Source organism: Ranitomeya variabilis, chromosome 2 (assembly GCF_051348905.1).
Source record: "Ranitomeya variabilis isolate aRanVar5 chromosome 2, aRanVar5.hap1, whole genome shotgun sequence".
In the NCBI taxonomy this organism is placed as follows: Eukaryota; Metazoa; Chordata; class Amphibia; order Anura; family Dendrobatidae; genus Ranitomeya; species Ranitomeya variabilis.
In genome coordinates this window covers 379,345,741-379,360,231 of record NC_135233.1, presented here as the reverse complement: position 1 = coordinate 379,360,231, position 14,491 = coordinate 379,345,741, and the positions used below count along the sequence as shown (strand labels likewise).

Genomic DNA, 14,491 nt, shown 5'->3' with positions numbered 1-14,491 from the left:
GGGACATACCGGATGTGGGACAGATTGAGACTTAATCATATAGAAATGAAGTAACTAATTTCTGACGACCCCATATTTTTACACCAGGATTAATATGAATATCTGCCTTTTATAAAGGGATTGTCTCAACTTTTTAAGTAGGTAAAATTACTAAAACGTATTAAAAACCCTCTATTCTCTAGACTGGAGGGATTTATTTCACTTCACTTCGGCTTAGTTACCGGACACCTCTCATGGATCGCATTTGCATCCTTTCAAGTGCAGCCCCGTAGCTTCCCAGATCACTAGATCCCGCCAACATCAGTGATCCTCTGCTAGAAGGAACAGTGGAGCGCTCAGCGGGTCCGAACTGTCAATCATCAGGAGCGCACCGACCCCTGACAGCAGGAAGCCGGGAGGCAGAGGAGCGCTGTGCTCCTGAAGAAAAATTATACGAACTTTTTAAATCTGAATAGGTCTAAAATGCGTAACTATTGGGAGTTTTTATTTTTCCCAATTTAAGATTTATATATTTTTTTATTTTTCTACCAATATTGATACACGAGGAAGTTTTTGGGGGGCTTGTTTAGCTAAAACAAAAAGGTCTCCTCAAATCACATTTATATGTATAAATAAATGGTCAATATAAAGGACAGGAACATGACTTATTCCTTACACAGGAAAAGGGGGAGATTGCAGGAGTTAAATAAAGGGTTCTTTACAGTTAGAGCAGTGAGACTGTGGAATGCCGACCACAAGAGGTAGTGATGGGCGACACTATATCAGCTATATCTATGGGAGGCCCGGATGATTTTCTCACAACAAATGGCACTATGGGTTATAATCTAGTGATCGGGAATGTACAGTATAACTGGTGAAGAAAAGTGAATTTTATGGACCTGTGTTAAAGCGAGAAACAGTAATTTCTCGATTTAACCCTCACCAACACCTACGTACAACCGCAGACTTTTAGTGACGTCATGATGCAGCTCCCGTCTATGCACAGCGCCAATCACTACGACTGCACATAACTTCATCTCTATAGAAAACACACAGAAACTGTAACAAATATATTTATTCTATTCTGACCCGAGCTCCAGATGAGGATGAAAAGCTTCCCTGTAATTCTTCCAGTAAAAAGAATAATTACTGCACATGTGGAAAGGTGCGGATCGCCCATCTCTCTTATCCTATATTCAGTAATGAGGCAAATGTCATCCCTGTGGTTGTAAAATGGACAAATGTAAGAAAAAAACATATCAAGGAAAAAAACTGATCTGTACTGTACTTTAAAAAAAAATTAAACTACTTTGCATCAGGATGACCGAACAAGAAATACTTCCCATCGTAGGACTAGTAGACAGCAGTATCAGACTAACCATTAAACGTAAGGCCCTGTTTACACTGTCGTCAGCGGGTCTGCTCAGAGGCTTAGTTACCAGTTTCAGCAGATCACACCCGGTTACTGTCATCTCCCACTGTACAGCCCCCGGGAGCGTAATGCAGGAGTTTGTATGTTCTCTCCGTGTTTGCGTGGGTTTTCTCCAGGTTCTCCGGTTTCCTCCCACATTCCAAAGACATACTGATAGGGAATTTAGATTGTGAGCCCCAACAGGGACAGTGATGATAACGTGTGCAAAACTGTAAAGCGCTGCAGAATAGGTTAGCGCTATATAAAAATAAAGATTATTATTATTACTCTACTTCATGTTATCACCCTCTTTACCAATTGGAGCAAATTTATCCCAATTCACACTGCCACCAGCGACTCTGTTCAGAGCTTATCTTACTACTTCTAGATGATCACACCTTGTTCCTGTCACTTTCCCCTGTACGGATTCCTGTGATCCCTGGAGGGTGATACAGCAACTTTTCTTCATGTTATCACCCCCTTAGCAATCAGGGACTATATGTATCCCTGTTCACACTGCCATCAAAGACTCTGTTCAAAGCCTAAATCACCACTTCCCCTTGTACCGTCTCCTGTGATACTGGAACTTTTCTTCATGTCATCACCTCCTTACCAATCAGGTAAAGTATTTATCACTGTTCACACTGCCACCAGTGACTGTTCAAAGCCTATATTACCACTTCTTGCAGATCACATCCTGCTCCTGTCACCTCTCCCCGTACGGTCTTCTGTGATCTCTTAACAGGTGACATAGGAACTTTTCTTCCTGTTATCACCCCCTTACTATCACTGTTCATTGCCATCAGTGACTGTTCAAATCCTATATTACCACTTCTAGCAGATCACATCCTGATCCTGTCATTTCCCCCTGTACGGTCTCCTGTGATCTCTTAACAGGTGACATAGGAACTTTTCTTCCTGTTATCACCCCCTTACTATCACTGTTCATTGCCATCAGTGACTGTTCAAATCCTATATTACCACTTCTAGCAGATCACATCCTGATCCTGTCATTTCCCCCTGTACGGTCTCCTGTGATCTCTTAACAGGTGACATAGGAACTTTTCTTCATGTTATCACCCCCTTACTATCACTGTTTATTGCCATCAGCGACTGTTCAAATGCTAAATTACCACTTCTAGCAGATCACATCCTGCTCCTGTCACTTCTCCTGTGATCCCTGGAGGGAGATACAGGAACTTCTTTCCACATCATCACCCCCTTTAACAGGGGGTCTGTGTGTCCCTTGTGACACTTAGGGAGGTTCTTTTTTTTAACTTTTACTACAAAGCAAGAATAGGAACAGTTGCACATCTCATAATATATGGGATACTGGGATTGAAAAGGAGAAATCAGCATTTGTGGCCGATACCTTATACTTTTATTTGTAAGATGTAACAGGTCTCGGGATTCTTGCTTCAGACTTTTAACTTTAATGTAAAATTGTGCCAAGTGGCATTTTTACAGCTTCCAAATTATTGGCTTTCTGAAAAATAGCAGTTTGGGGATATCAATTATTCTATAAGACGGGTTTATTTGTCTTGAACTTTGGAAAACCTGTCCCAGAACGGGATTGTTGTACAAATAGTTGACGTGCCATCTAGTGACACCAGCAGGATAGAGATGTTCCTGCCCAGAAAGAAGTTACACATTTTAGAAAAAAAACAAAAAATATTTAAAAATCCATCTAAAAAAACCCCCTACGATTAGTGACTATTCGATGAGTGACTTTCTCTTAGGATTATCGGGCCGTGTAAGAGGCTGTAATGTGTCGTATACACACGCCGGTCTGGATCTCCTTATTCTTGGAGCCCTTGCCCCAAATTTACCCTCCCGTGGTCTAATCTACATTTTGGTGCATATTCATAATCAGATCTGATTCATACACCTGAATAGTGGAAGATACGAGAACGACGATGTGCGATTTTATCAGATTTTGTGCACTTTGCTTTTCAAAATTATTTTACTTCTGACTTTCGGTAAACTGGAAATCTAACGGCAAAGTCCTGGCTACAAGACAATGCTGATAAAAATGAAAATAGCAATACTGGTAAATACACTATTACTTACACCGACCTCTAGAGCCTTTTCTACAGATGGCACCTAGCTGCCCGGATCAGCCGCGGCTACTAACACGATGCAATCTCTTCATTCATTATAATGGCACCTTGTAGGCTACAAGCGCCACGACTGCGTCCACTTCGATGGGGCACATTTTGCCTCCTGGATCATTACATTTAGATATATCTTTTCATTTTCGCAGACAATAGCAGCTCTGACATGAGATAACTTGAGGTTCAAGTATTACAGCAGTCATAACGATCTAGACGACAAAGTTACACTAGATACAACGCCAACAGAGGGGTACGACTAGTTGCCCATAATCTCAGTGGGGCGTCCCCCCTAAAGCCATCAATATATCCATCCTACAGAATAAAAAGGAGAAGAAATAAACTCCTTATTTCAGTTACATTTCTGTTTTGCTTAAAAAAAGAAAAATTTAAAATGGATTTATGAGCAATGTCTGATGATTATATGACAAGAACTGCAGAAAAAGCGAATGTGGAGAGATCACTGACATGATGGTCACACAAAGGTGGCGCGTTTCCAGAGAGCGTCCCATGGGGCGGATCGGCACTTCTCTACCGCATGCACCCAACGATGGTTTAGACAAGGCAGAATTAAGAAATGCCGCCTTCCCCCAGTTCCGCAGTGTCGCCTTCCGGTCGCTTCCTCTTATACGGGAAGTGTCACCAGATCTGGTGGTTTTCTTACTAATCAGTAAGACATCGCGTCTCTACATATGTTAAAAGTCTACTATAAAATGTATTAAAATCCACTCATGAACACGCCGCCGACGTCAGGGTGCGCCCGCGTCTTATAGAACAATGTAAGTGGGTAAGGAGCTCTCGTTGCTTGGCGCACACTGTGCGAAGTGCTGCTCTCGTCTGTGGGTCTCCTTGTGCCGGTTCATATCGGACTGATGGGTGAAACATTTCCCGCACTCCGAGCAGTCATACGGCTTCTCACCAGAATGAGTCTTTACGTGACGATTGAGAGCCGAAGTCTGACGGAAGCATCTGCCGCATTCGGGACACGGAAACGGCCGCTCCCCGGTGTGGACCCTGAGGTGCCTGATGAGGCAGCCGTTGTACAGAAAGCCTTTCCCGCACTGCGGACAGATGTGCGGCCGCTCCATCTTGTGCGCTCGTATGTGTCGGTCACAAGAGGCCTTGGAGTTAAAGAGCTTTTCGCACTCGGTGCAGGGGAACAGCACTTCCCCGGCGTGGAGCCGCAGATGCATCTCAAAATTCAATTGCTTGGCGAAACATTTGCCGCAGTCGTAACACTTCAGGGGTTTCTCCCTTATGTGCGTTATCTGGTGTCTATCCAGACTCGATTTGGTGTAATACGATTTCCCACAATCGGAGCAGATCCAGGTGCTTCCCTCCTTGTGTCCCTTCATGTGCGACTCCAGATCGAACAGTGAGGTGAAGCACATCGAGCACTCGGAGCAAACCTGGATCTTCTCTTCCATCTCATCCATCAAGTGGTCCTCCATGGGCATGCCACCAGGATGAGCCCCAATCTTAGAAGCCTGCCCGTTGTGCAGCGCCTGATTTTCCAGAAAGCCGGCGGCATTGTGGGAAGACTGATGCGGTGCGGACGAGTTCAGCACGTTTACCCCAGGTTTCTTCTCCATACTTTTGTGCTCATTCTTTACGGGGTTCCCCCCAGCCTGGTTCTGGTTTTCGTTGCTAACCTTCATGCTCTTCACAAACCAGACATTGACGGGTTCCTTCTGATGCTGAGCATTTTTGGTCTGCATTGGGGTGATGACATCCTGAATGATCCAGTCTGCAAAAGAGTAATGTGCGTATAATTTATACAGGTAGAAAACAACAGTAATCACTTAAAGGGGTATTCCGACTGTACATTTCTGTATTGAAGGCGAGCAGAGCCGGTGACACTACTGAAACCTGCTGGGAACCCTCCCGTCAGGAAACAGGCACGTGCCCCAGTGGTAGGACCTGTACCTATCAGACATTTATGGCGGGACACCTCTAACAATTCAAGAAAGGTTATATCAGTACAAGGTGTGCGGACTGTTCAGTACCTGCGGGATTTTTCTCTGGTTTCGGCGTCTGTTGCACATTTTCATAACAGGCTTCATCTTCATCATCATCGATATTAATTATGATAGATGCAGAGTCTGAAAAATAACACATCTATAAGACGTCCTGGAAACCCAAAACGGAGGTCAAAAAGTCCCATTACTATTGTATTCCTATGCAAAATCATCTTACTCTCTGTGCTGTATTCTGCAGGGTCTGAGAATTCAAGGACATGAATATATGATGTTCTCTGCCTGTGGTAGCACTTCTATATAGGTAGACTCATAGTTCCTGTCCTTACAGGAAGAGTTTACAGGAGTTTCTTTACCATCAGAGGCAGGATTAGAATGATTGATATCTACTGTATATGCAGGAGTCAACACAGGATCCACTATTATTTGAGGGAGGTTTTGTTTGGTTAACTGGTGTTCTCTTTCGGGCTAGGCCTACTGTGGCCATTTTACACAGTGTCTTATTACTTGTGATCATTGGGGGGGGGGGGGGCTCTTTCATGCTTCCCATTGCGGGAGCATTATTTGTGGGTTTGGGGTTCTCAGCATTTATAGGCAATCATGTTGTATATGTTACTATATAATGTTAATTATTATTGAAATTCACGTTTTTATTATGACCTATTTATGGAATAAATTTTCTCCTTTATAAAATATCTACTGTATATGCAAGTGTCAACACAGGATCCACTATTCATAACGTGATATCACAGCTTCCCTCCCCCTCCTGTACAATGACTGATAACACCTCTATATACAGTAGATAACACAGGATCCACCATTCACAATAGGTGATGTCACAGCTCACCTCCTCCTCCTGTGCAATGACTGATAACACCTCTATATACAGTAGATAACACAGGATCCACCATACACAATAGGTGATGTCACAGCTCACCTCCTCCTCCTCCTGTACAATGACTGATAACACCTCTATATACAGTAGATAACACAAGATCCACCATTCACAATAGGTGATGTCACAGCTCCCCTCCTCCCCCTCCTGTACAATGACTGATAACACCTCTATATACAGTAGATAACACAGGATCCACCATTCACTATAGGTGATGTCACGGCTCACCTCCTCCTCCTGTATCAATGACGGATAACACCTCTATATACAGTAGATAACATAGGATCCACCATTCACAATAAGTGATGTCACAGCTCACCTCCTCCTCCTGTACAATGACTGATACCACCTCTATATACAGTATATAACACAGGATCCACCATCCACAATAGGTGATGTCACAGCTCACCTCCTCCTCCTGTACAATGACTGATAACACCTCTATATACAGCAGATAACCCAGGATCCACCATTCACAATAGGTGATGTCACAGCTCACCTCCTCCTCCTCCTGTACAATGACTGATAACACCTCTATATACAGCAGATAACACAAGATCCACCATTCACAATAGGTGATGTCACAGCTCACCTCCTCCTCCTGTACAATGACTGATAACACCTCTATATAAAGCAGATAACACAGGATTCACCATTCACAATAGTTGATGTCACAGCTCACCTCCTCCTGTACAATGACTGATAACACCTCTATAAACAGTAGATAACACAGGATCCACCATTCACAATAGGTGATGTCACAGCTCACCTCCTCCTCCTCCTGTACAATGACTGATAACACCTCTATAAACAGTAGATAACACAGGATCCACCATTCACAATAGGTGATGTCACTGCTCACCTCCTCCTCCTCCTGTACAATGACCTTTGCATACACTCATTAGATGCATCAATACAAACTATAGGTGCGGGGTCTGTCTATTGATGATAATGTACAGGTGGATTTCCTGAAGGACCAGGGATTTAGGATCTAAAATAGCCCCAGTGACCATTGTGAAAAATGCAGGGTCTCTTAAGTTTCAAGAAATATTGTGATATGCAAAACCCCCCACAAAAAACTGCCAAAATAAGAAAATATATGAAAACAAAAAACTGATTTGAAACAAAAAATATTTTCATTTTCGGACGACACATTCCCTGTAATGACATATTATACTTTATTAAGTAGCACTGAGGTGCGGGGCGTGGCCTGACTGTTCATGTGAGCGGACGCACGGCAGAGCGCTCCCGCTGCTGTTTCTAACTTTATCCTGACCGGCCGCCGCTGACCGGCTTCCTGTGGGGCTTACCGGCTGGTGGAGGGTCCTGGGAGCGCAGCGGTGCTCAGCGGCTGTCCCAAGGTTGGCAAATGTGACCAGGAGACGGCAGAAGGACGTAGGAGTCGGGGAGGCAGGGGCTGGCCAAGATGGCGCCGATACCAGAGAGAAGGCTGACAAAGAGAACGCCGCATGTCAGAAGCGCATGGAGGTGGCGGCGAAGCTCCAGCAGTTTGCTAGAGTGGAAGCTGCAGAGGAGGCAGAGAAGGAAGCCGGGGCTGACACTGAGGAGGAGGAGGAGAGCCCAGCAGAAGAGCAAGAGGTACAGCAGGGGAGAAAGGAGAGCAGCAAGGCGGTGGTGGTGGGGGGACCTGAAGATAAGGTGTCAGGAGATGAGCCCACCCTCAGAGATGTTTTTGTGCTGGTTTCTTCATGCAAACAGTCCCTGACCTTGCAGATACAGGAGGTCAAGGGCGATACAGCACAGATTAATGCAGCCCTGCAGAAGATAGACAAACGTGTGGGGGTGGTAGAGGAGAGGGTGAGCACTGCTGAAGATCATATAGTACAGCTACAAAAAGCTGAGAAGTTTGCTCAAGCAATATCAGAGCTGGCTGCAAAAAATGAGGATCTGGAGAACAGGTCCAGAAGGAATAATATACGTATAGTGGGTATCCCTGAAAAAACTGAGGGGATGAATCCCACTGAGTTTATTGAAAACTGGCTGTTGGAGACCTTTGGTGGTGCGGCGCTGACAAAAGTTTTTGCGGTTGAGAGAGCTCATAGGGTCCCACCGAAACCACCTGTTCCTGGAGCGAATCGCCGTACCATGCTTGCCAAAATTCTAAATTACAGAGACAGAGACATTATCCTGAGGAAGGCTAGAGATCTGACGGATTTGACGCTTGGAGGTCAAAGAATTGCTATCTACCCCGACTATTCTGCCCTGGTTCAGAAACAACGGATGATGTTCACTGGTATCAAGAGACGACTGAGGGAACTGGGAGTACAGTACTCCATGATGTTTCCAGCACGGCTAAGAGTGGTCGCTCTTGACAAAATTCACTTTTTCCAGATGCCGGAGGACGCTACCCAGTGGATTGACATCAATGCTAAAAGACTTAAAGGAAAAGGAGATTGAAATACTGGGGTGATCCTGACGGGGGATATTTCACTGTCAATGGATAAGAGATTTGTGATTGACGGCATATTTGTTATGGGGATGTGAAAGTTTGAGGGTTGAGCTGGGCATTACTCAGCAACTGGACTGGGAGTGTAACAATGGCTGCTGGATGCGGGGGAGGAAGGGTATGCGACGTACTATAAGTTTATTTAGTTTCTTCGCTTTTGCAATGTAATATATCTTGGAATGTTTTATTCTGTTAAGAAACGTACGGAATTTTGTTATATACGGTAGAGGGAGGCGGGTGGAGAAGGCAACTTTAAGAAGAAGAGTGTTCGCAATGGGCGGTGGTGCCCCACTCTTGAAAAGAGGCAGAATGTGTAGTATTGGGGGGCTAGGGGGGGGAAGTAGGGTTTTGGTAGGGGGGGTTAGGGAAGTTAGACAGCTCATAACCGGGAGTAACGACATAACTAGAGATGATGAGTCACATGATGGGGGGCCGCATTAAGATACTGAGCTGGAATGTGAGATGTCTGGCGGATAAGTCTAGACGAGCTGCGAGTTTGCAGTATGCAAGGGATCAACGGGCTTCAATGATATGTTTGATGGAGACGCATTTAGTACGGGAGAGGGTGGATGCACTAAATAGATGATGGATTCAGAAGGGATACCATTCTACCTTTTCTACGTATTCAAGGGGAGTGTCAGTCTTGGTGCCTGTGGGAATGCAGTATGAAGAGGTGAAGATATGTGTGGATGTTGATGGTCAGTACGTGGTGATACAGTGTATATTATATGGAGTGAGGTTGTGCGTTGCGGCAATGTATATTCCACCTCCCTATTCAAGTAAGAAGATTAGAGAGGTGTTGGAGCGGGTGGAACGATGGGGACCGACACCACTGTTAATTATTGGAGACCTGAATAATATTTGTGATGACTTTTGGGATAAAAATAAAAACACCCAGAATAGGTCGGGGGGGGGGGGGGGGGGAGGGGGGGGGGGGGGGGCACACTACAACATTTGGCACCTATGTTCGTGCGTGAAATAGGTATAATTGATCTATGGAGAGTTAGACATGTTGGGGAGAGAGGGTATTCATGTTATTCACCGGCTCATGCTACGTTGTCCAGAATTGATTTGGCTTTGGGTAATCGTCGGTTAGATACAATGGTGGGGGAGGTGCGATACCTACCAAGGGCCCTTTCAGATCACAGTCCAATTGAGGTGGAGTTTAGATTGTTGGGGATACAGGCCGTAAGTAGGAGAGAGTGGAAGATCCATCCTAATTGGTTACATAGTATGGATTTAGATAGTATAAGACAGGAGGTGATGGAATTCTTTGTTTTGAATGATGGGAGTACAGACGCTCTTAATGTTTGGGAAGCAATGAAGGCGTACTTGAGAGGGTTACTATTTAGAGGTATTAGTAGGTGTAAGCGGAGGACGAGGGAGGCAGAAAAGGCGGCGGTGGATGAGCTGAGGGCTGCGGAAGACGAGATGGCAATATTGGGAACTCACGAGGCTGGGAAAAGGTTGAGAACAGCGCAAAATCATATGGAGAAAATTCTGTTGGGAAAAGCTGAAAGGAAGCGGGAATTTCAGAGATTGATTTATTATCAGGACGGAGAAACAGTGGGGCATATGCTATCGCTGGTGGCTGCTGCCCAGAGAAGTACCTCATATGTCCACTCGTTGGTATCTGTCAATGGAAGCAGAGTATCTGAAACATCTGAGATTCTGAAGGTTTTTGCGGATTTTTATGCGGACTTATACTCTTCCCGGGTTGATGCGTCGGTCGGAGACGCACTGACTTTCTTGGAGGATCTGGGGTTGCCGAAATTGAGTGAGGTGGATAGAGAGAGCTTGGAAGGAGGAGGAACTGAGTCGGGCACTAAAATCCATGGCTAATGGGAAGGCACCTGGTGTCGATGGGTTACCCGCCGAAATTTATAAAAGCATGGGAGAGGTGTTAATTCCTAAATTAAAGACGGTTCTAGAGGAAGCTAGGTGTCAAGGATACCTGCCAGCTTCTATGAGAGAGGCCATAATAGTGGTTATTCCAAAGAAGGATAAGGATTTGGGGAAACCTGAGTCATATCGTCCAATTTCTTTACTATCTATGGATGTCAAGCTTCTGGCCAAGGTGTTAGCTTCCCGTCTGTCTAGTGTCATCACTAATCTGGTGCATCCGGATCAGTCTGGCTTTATGCCTGATAGATCTACAGCGGTTAATCTGCGGAGGCTGTTTATGAATCTGCAGCTGAAGTCTGATAACTGTGGCCAGAGAGTTATTGCGTCTTTAGATGCCCACAAGGCGTTTGACAGTGTGGAGTGGGGATATCTATGGCAGGTGTTGAAGTGTATGGGTATTGGACCGCAGTTTGTGTCTTGGATTCAACTGCTGTATTCGCTGCCGGTGGCTAGAATCAGAGTAAACGGGGAGCTATCTCAACCTATAAAGCTGGCTAGAGGCACGAGACAGGGATGCCCGCTCTCGCCTCGTTTGCTCTGGCTGTGGAGCCTCTGGCCGCCAAGATTCGACAGTCTGTTGAAGTCCCCGGGTTTAGGTATGGGAGGGTTGAGGAAAAGATAGCGTTATACGCGGACGATGTCTTGCTGTTTCTGGCTGACCCGGATGATTACTTGAGGGGGGCCATTGGGTTTATTGAGAGATTTGGATCCTTATCGGGGCTGACGATAAATTGGAGTAAATCGGTTCTGTTTAAGGTAGATGGCGTGGGAGAAAATGTGAGTGAGCCTATGGGGGAGGGGCGGCTTAGGGTGGCATCTCATTTTAAGTACCTTGGGATATGGATTTCGGTACCAGTTACGGATTTTTTACATAGGAATCTGACTCCTGTCCTGGGTGTCCTTAAGGCAAAAGTGGATGCTTGGAATAAACTACATTTATCGGTGGTAGGTAGGGTTAATCTTATTAAAATGGTGTTGATGCCCAAAATATTATATGTCCTTCATAACGCACCAGTTTGGATTCCACGTGGGAAATTTCGACAGATTAATTCCCTCTTTAGAGGTTTGATATGGGGAGGAAATATCCTCGTATTGGCCTGGAGACGCTTCAGCGACCCAAGGAAGATGGTGGTTTGGCTTTGCCTAACCCTGAAGTATATTTTCTTGCAGCCCAGAGTCAGCATTTGAGGGGCTGGGTGCATGAGGCATCATCCAGTGGGGTACAACACTTGATGGAGGGGGTGACAAATCGACGTCCGGTGGTACAGTGTCTGGAAGATGGCTCATTGGGGGCTTTGGGGAAACTATATCCAACTATGCTTTTGATACGTAAATTGTGGAACAGATTGAGGCAGATTCGGGGGGTTATGGGACTAACTAGATTCTCACCGATATGGTTTAATAACAACTTACTGGAGTTTGCGGCATTGGGGGTACTACCGGAGTGGCAGGCTAAGGGAATATATTATGTACATCAGATAGCTCAACGACGGGTGTTGAAATCTTTCTCCCAATTACAGTCAGAGTTTGGACTGAGACCCACAGGGGAATATCAATATGCACAGATGAAACACGCGTTTGGAGCTCAGAACAGGGGAGTGGGCATTAAGATCCAAGAAGATATAGTATTGGACTATGTGTGTGGTGATGGGACTACAAGGGGGGTTATTTCCACCCTGTATAAAGACCTTCTACATACATATTTGTTAGACTTTCCTATAAAAGCGAGAGCTAAGTGGGAGACTTAGGCCCAATGGAGAATGAAACCTTGGAGTCGGTGTTGGAGTGGGTTCCATGAGTGTCATTAAGTGAACCGTATAGGCTGTCGCAGCTTTACAGCATACATAGAGTCTATAAATCTCCGGAAGTTTTGCATAGAGCGGGGTTGCGCGCCGACTCTGAGTGCCCGAGATGTAAGACTGTGAATGCTGGAATTTACCATATGATGTGGACGTGTCCAAGATTGGCTGCGTTTTGGTTGGTGGTTCTGAGTCGTGTGGAAGGAGCGTACAGATGTAAGCTCCCGAGGGATCCGATAGTGTGCTTACTGGGATATGTGGATGAAATTGGAGTGGATAACAACTGGAAGATTGCAATTGCTAGGCTATTATATATGGCTAGGAAAGTGATAGCACGGAATTGGATCAAGGAGGAACCGCCTGCGAGGGGAGAATTCCTTCAATATGTAAAGCACGGCCTCAAGTTGGAGAAGGGGGTTTATAAGGGATGCGGGAAAACAGAAACGTTCGATAAAATGTGGTCTCCGTGGATTGAATTGGGGTAGGGTAGGTAAAGGGAATGGGAAGCTAAAGGCCCTTGACTGGTGAAAATTGCTGGATGATTAGGCGGCCTTAGGCTGGTTTCACATTTGCGTTTGTGGCCGCAGCGTTTGTACCGCATATAAACGCATGTGTCGTGTTTTCCTATATTTAACATTGAAAACGCATGCGTTTTTTTTTGTTTGCGTTTTGCCGCGTTTGCCGACGCATGCGTCGTCTCATCGTTTGCGGCTTGGCGCGGAAATGCAACATGTAGTAATTTCTAGAGGCGTCTATTTGCCGCCAGGAAACGCATGCGTTCGATCGCGCAAGGATTGCGACAAAAAAACGCATTGCTGTCAATGTAAACGCATGCGTTTTTAAGCACATGCGTTTTGTTGCTTTTTTGAACGCATGCGATGTACAGTAAAATCACACTGACAGGTTACAATAGAGTAGATATATACACATAGAATAGGTATATATACATATATATATGTCAGTGAGACACCTATATATATATATATATATATATATATATATATATATATATATATATATATTTAATGCAGCGCTAGATAGCATAAAAGCCGCTAATTCAATTACCAGCTTCTGCTATCTCCTTACAATAGCAAGGTGACATTAACCCTTCATTACCCCATATCCCACCGCTACACGGGAGTGGGAAGAGAGAGATGTGCCTTTTCTGGGGTGGCTGGGGGCAGATGTTTGTAGCCAGGGGGGGCCAATAACCATGGACCCTCTCTAGGCTATTAATATCTGCCCCCAGTCTCTGGCTTTACCACTCTGGCGGAGAAAATTGCGCGGGAGCCCACGCCAATTTTTTCCGCCATTTAACCCTTTAATTTAATAGCTAGAGCCCCCAAATTTGACACACAGACACTTCTTACATTACTGAAGAGGAATATGTAATAAAAGAAGGGATATGAGATGGTTTACTGTATGTAAACCATGTCTCATATCCTGTCGGGTTTGTGAAGGAGAGAGCAGAAGCCGGTAATTGAATTAGCGGCTTTTATGCTATCTAGCGCTGCATTAAATATAAATATACATATATAGGTGTCTCACTGACATATACACTCACTGGCCACTTTATTAGGTACACCTGTCCAACTTCTTGTTAACACTTAATTTCTAATCAGCCAATCACATGGCGGCAACTCAGTGCATTTAGGCATGTAGACATGGTCAAGACAATCTCCTGCAGTTCAAACCAAGCATCAGTATGGGGAAGAAAGGTGATTTGAGTGCCTTTGAACGTGGCATGGTTGTTGGTGCCAGAAGGGCTGGTCTGAGTATTTCAGAAACTGCTGATCTACTGGGATTTTCACGCACAACCATCTCTAGGGTTTACAGAGAATGGTCCGAAAAAGAAAAAAAATCCAGTGAGCGGCAGTTCTGTGGGCGGAAATGCCTTGTTGATGCCAGAGGTCAGAGGAGAATGGGCAGACTGGTTCGAGCTGATAGA

General features: G+C 45.0%; 1 protein-coding gene across 4 annotated transcripts in view; it reads right to left on the bottom strand.

The window, feature by feature from the left end:
* Positions 1 to 1,039: 1,039 nt before the first annotated feature.
* LOC143806148 (uncharacterized) overlaps positions 1,040 to 14,491 on the bottom strand; it is a 33,754-nt gene continuing 20,302 nt past the window's right edge. For all 4 annotated transcript variants that reach the window (XM_077286134.1, XM_077286135.1, XM_077286136.1 and 1 more), the window contains 2 exons: positions 5,508 to 5,603; positions 1,040 to 5,248 (listed from right to left, as the gene is read on the bottom strand). In XM_077286134.1, coding sequence (XP_077142249.1) covers positions 4,269 to 5,248; positions 5,508 to 5,603 — 1,076 coding nt within the window. In that variant the 3' untranslated portion in view covers positions 1,040 to 4,268. The remainder of the gene's footprint in view (positions 5,249 to 5,507; positions 5,604 to 14,491) is intronic.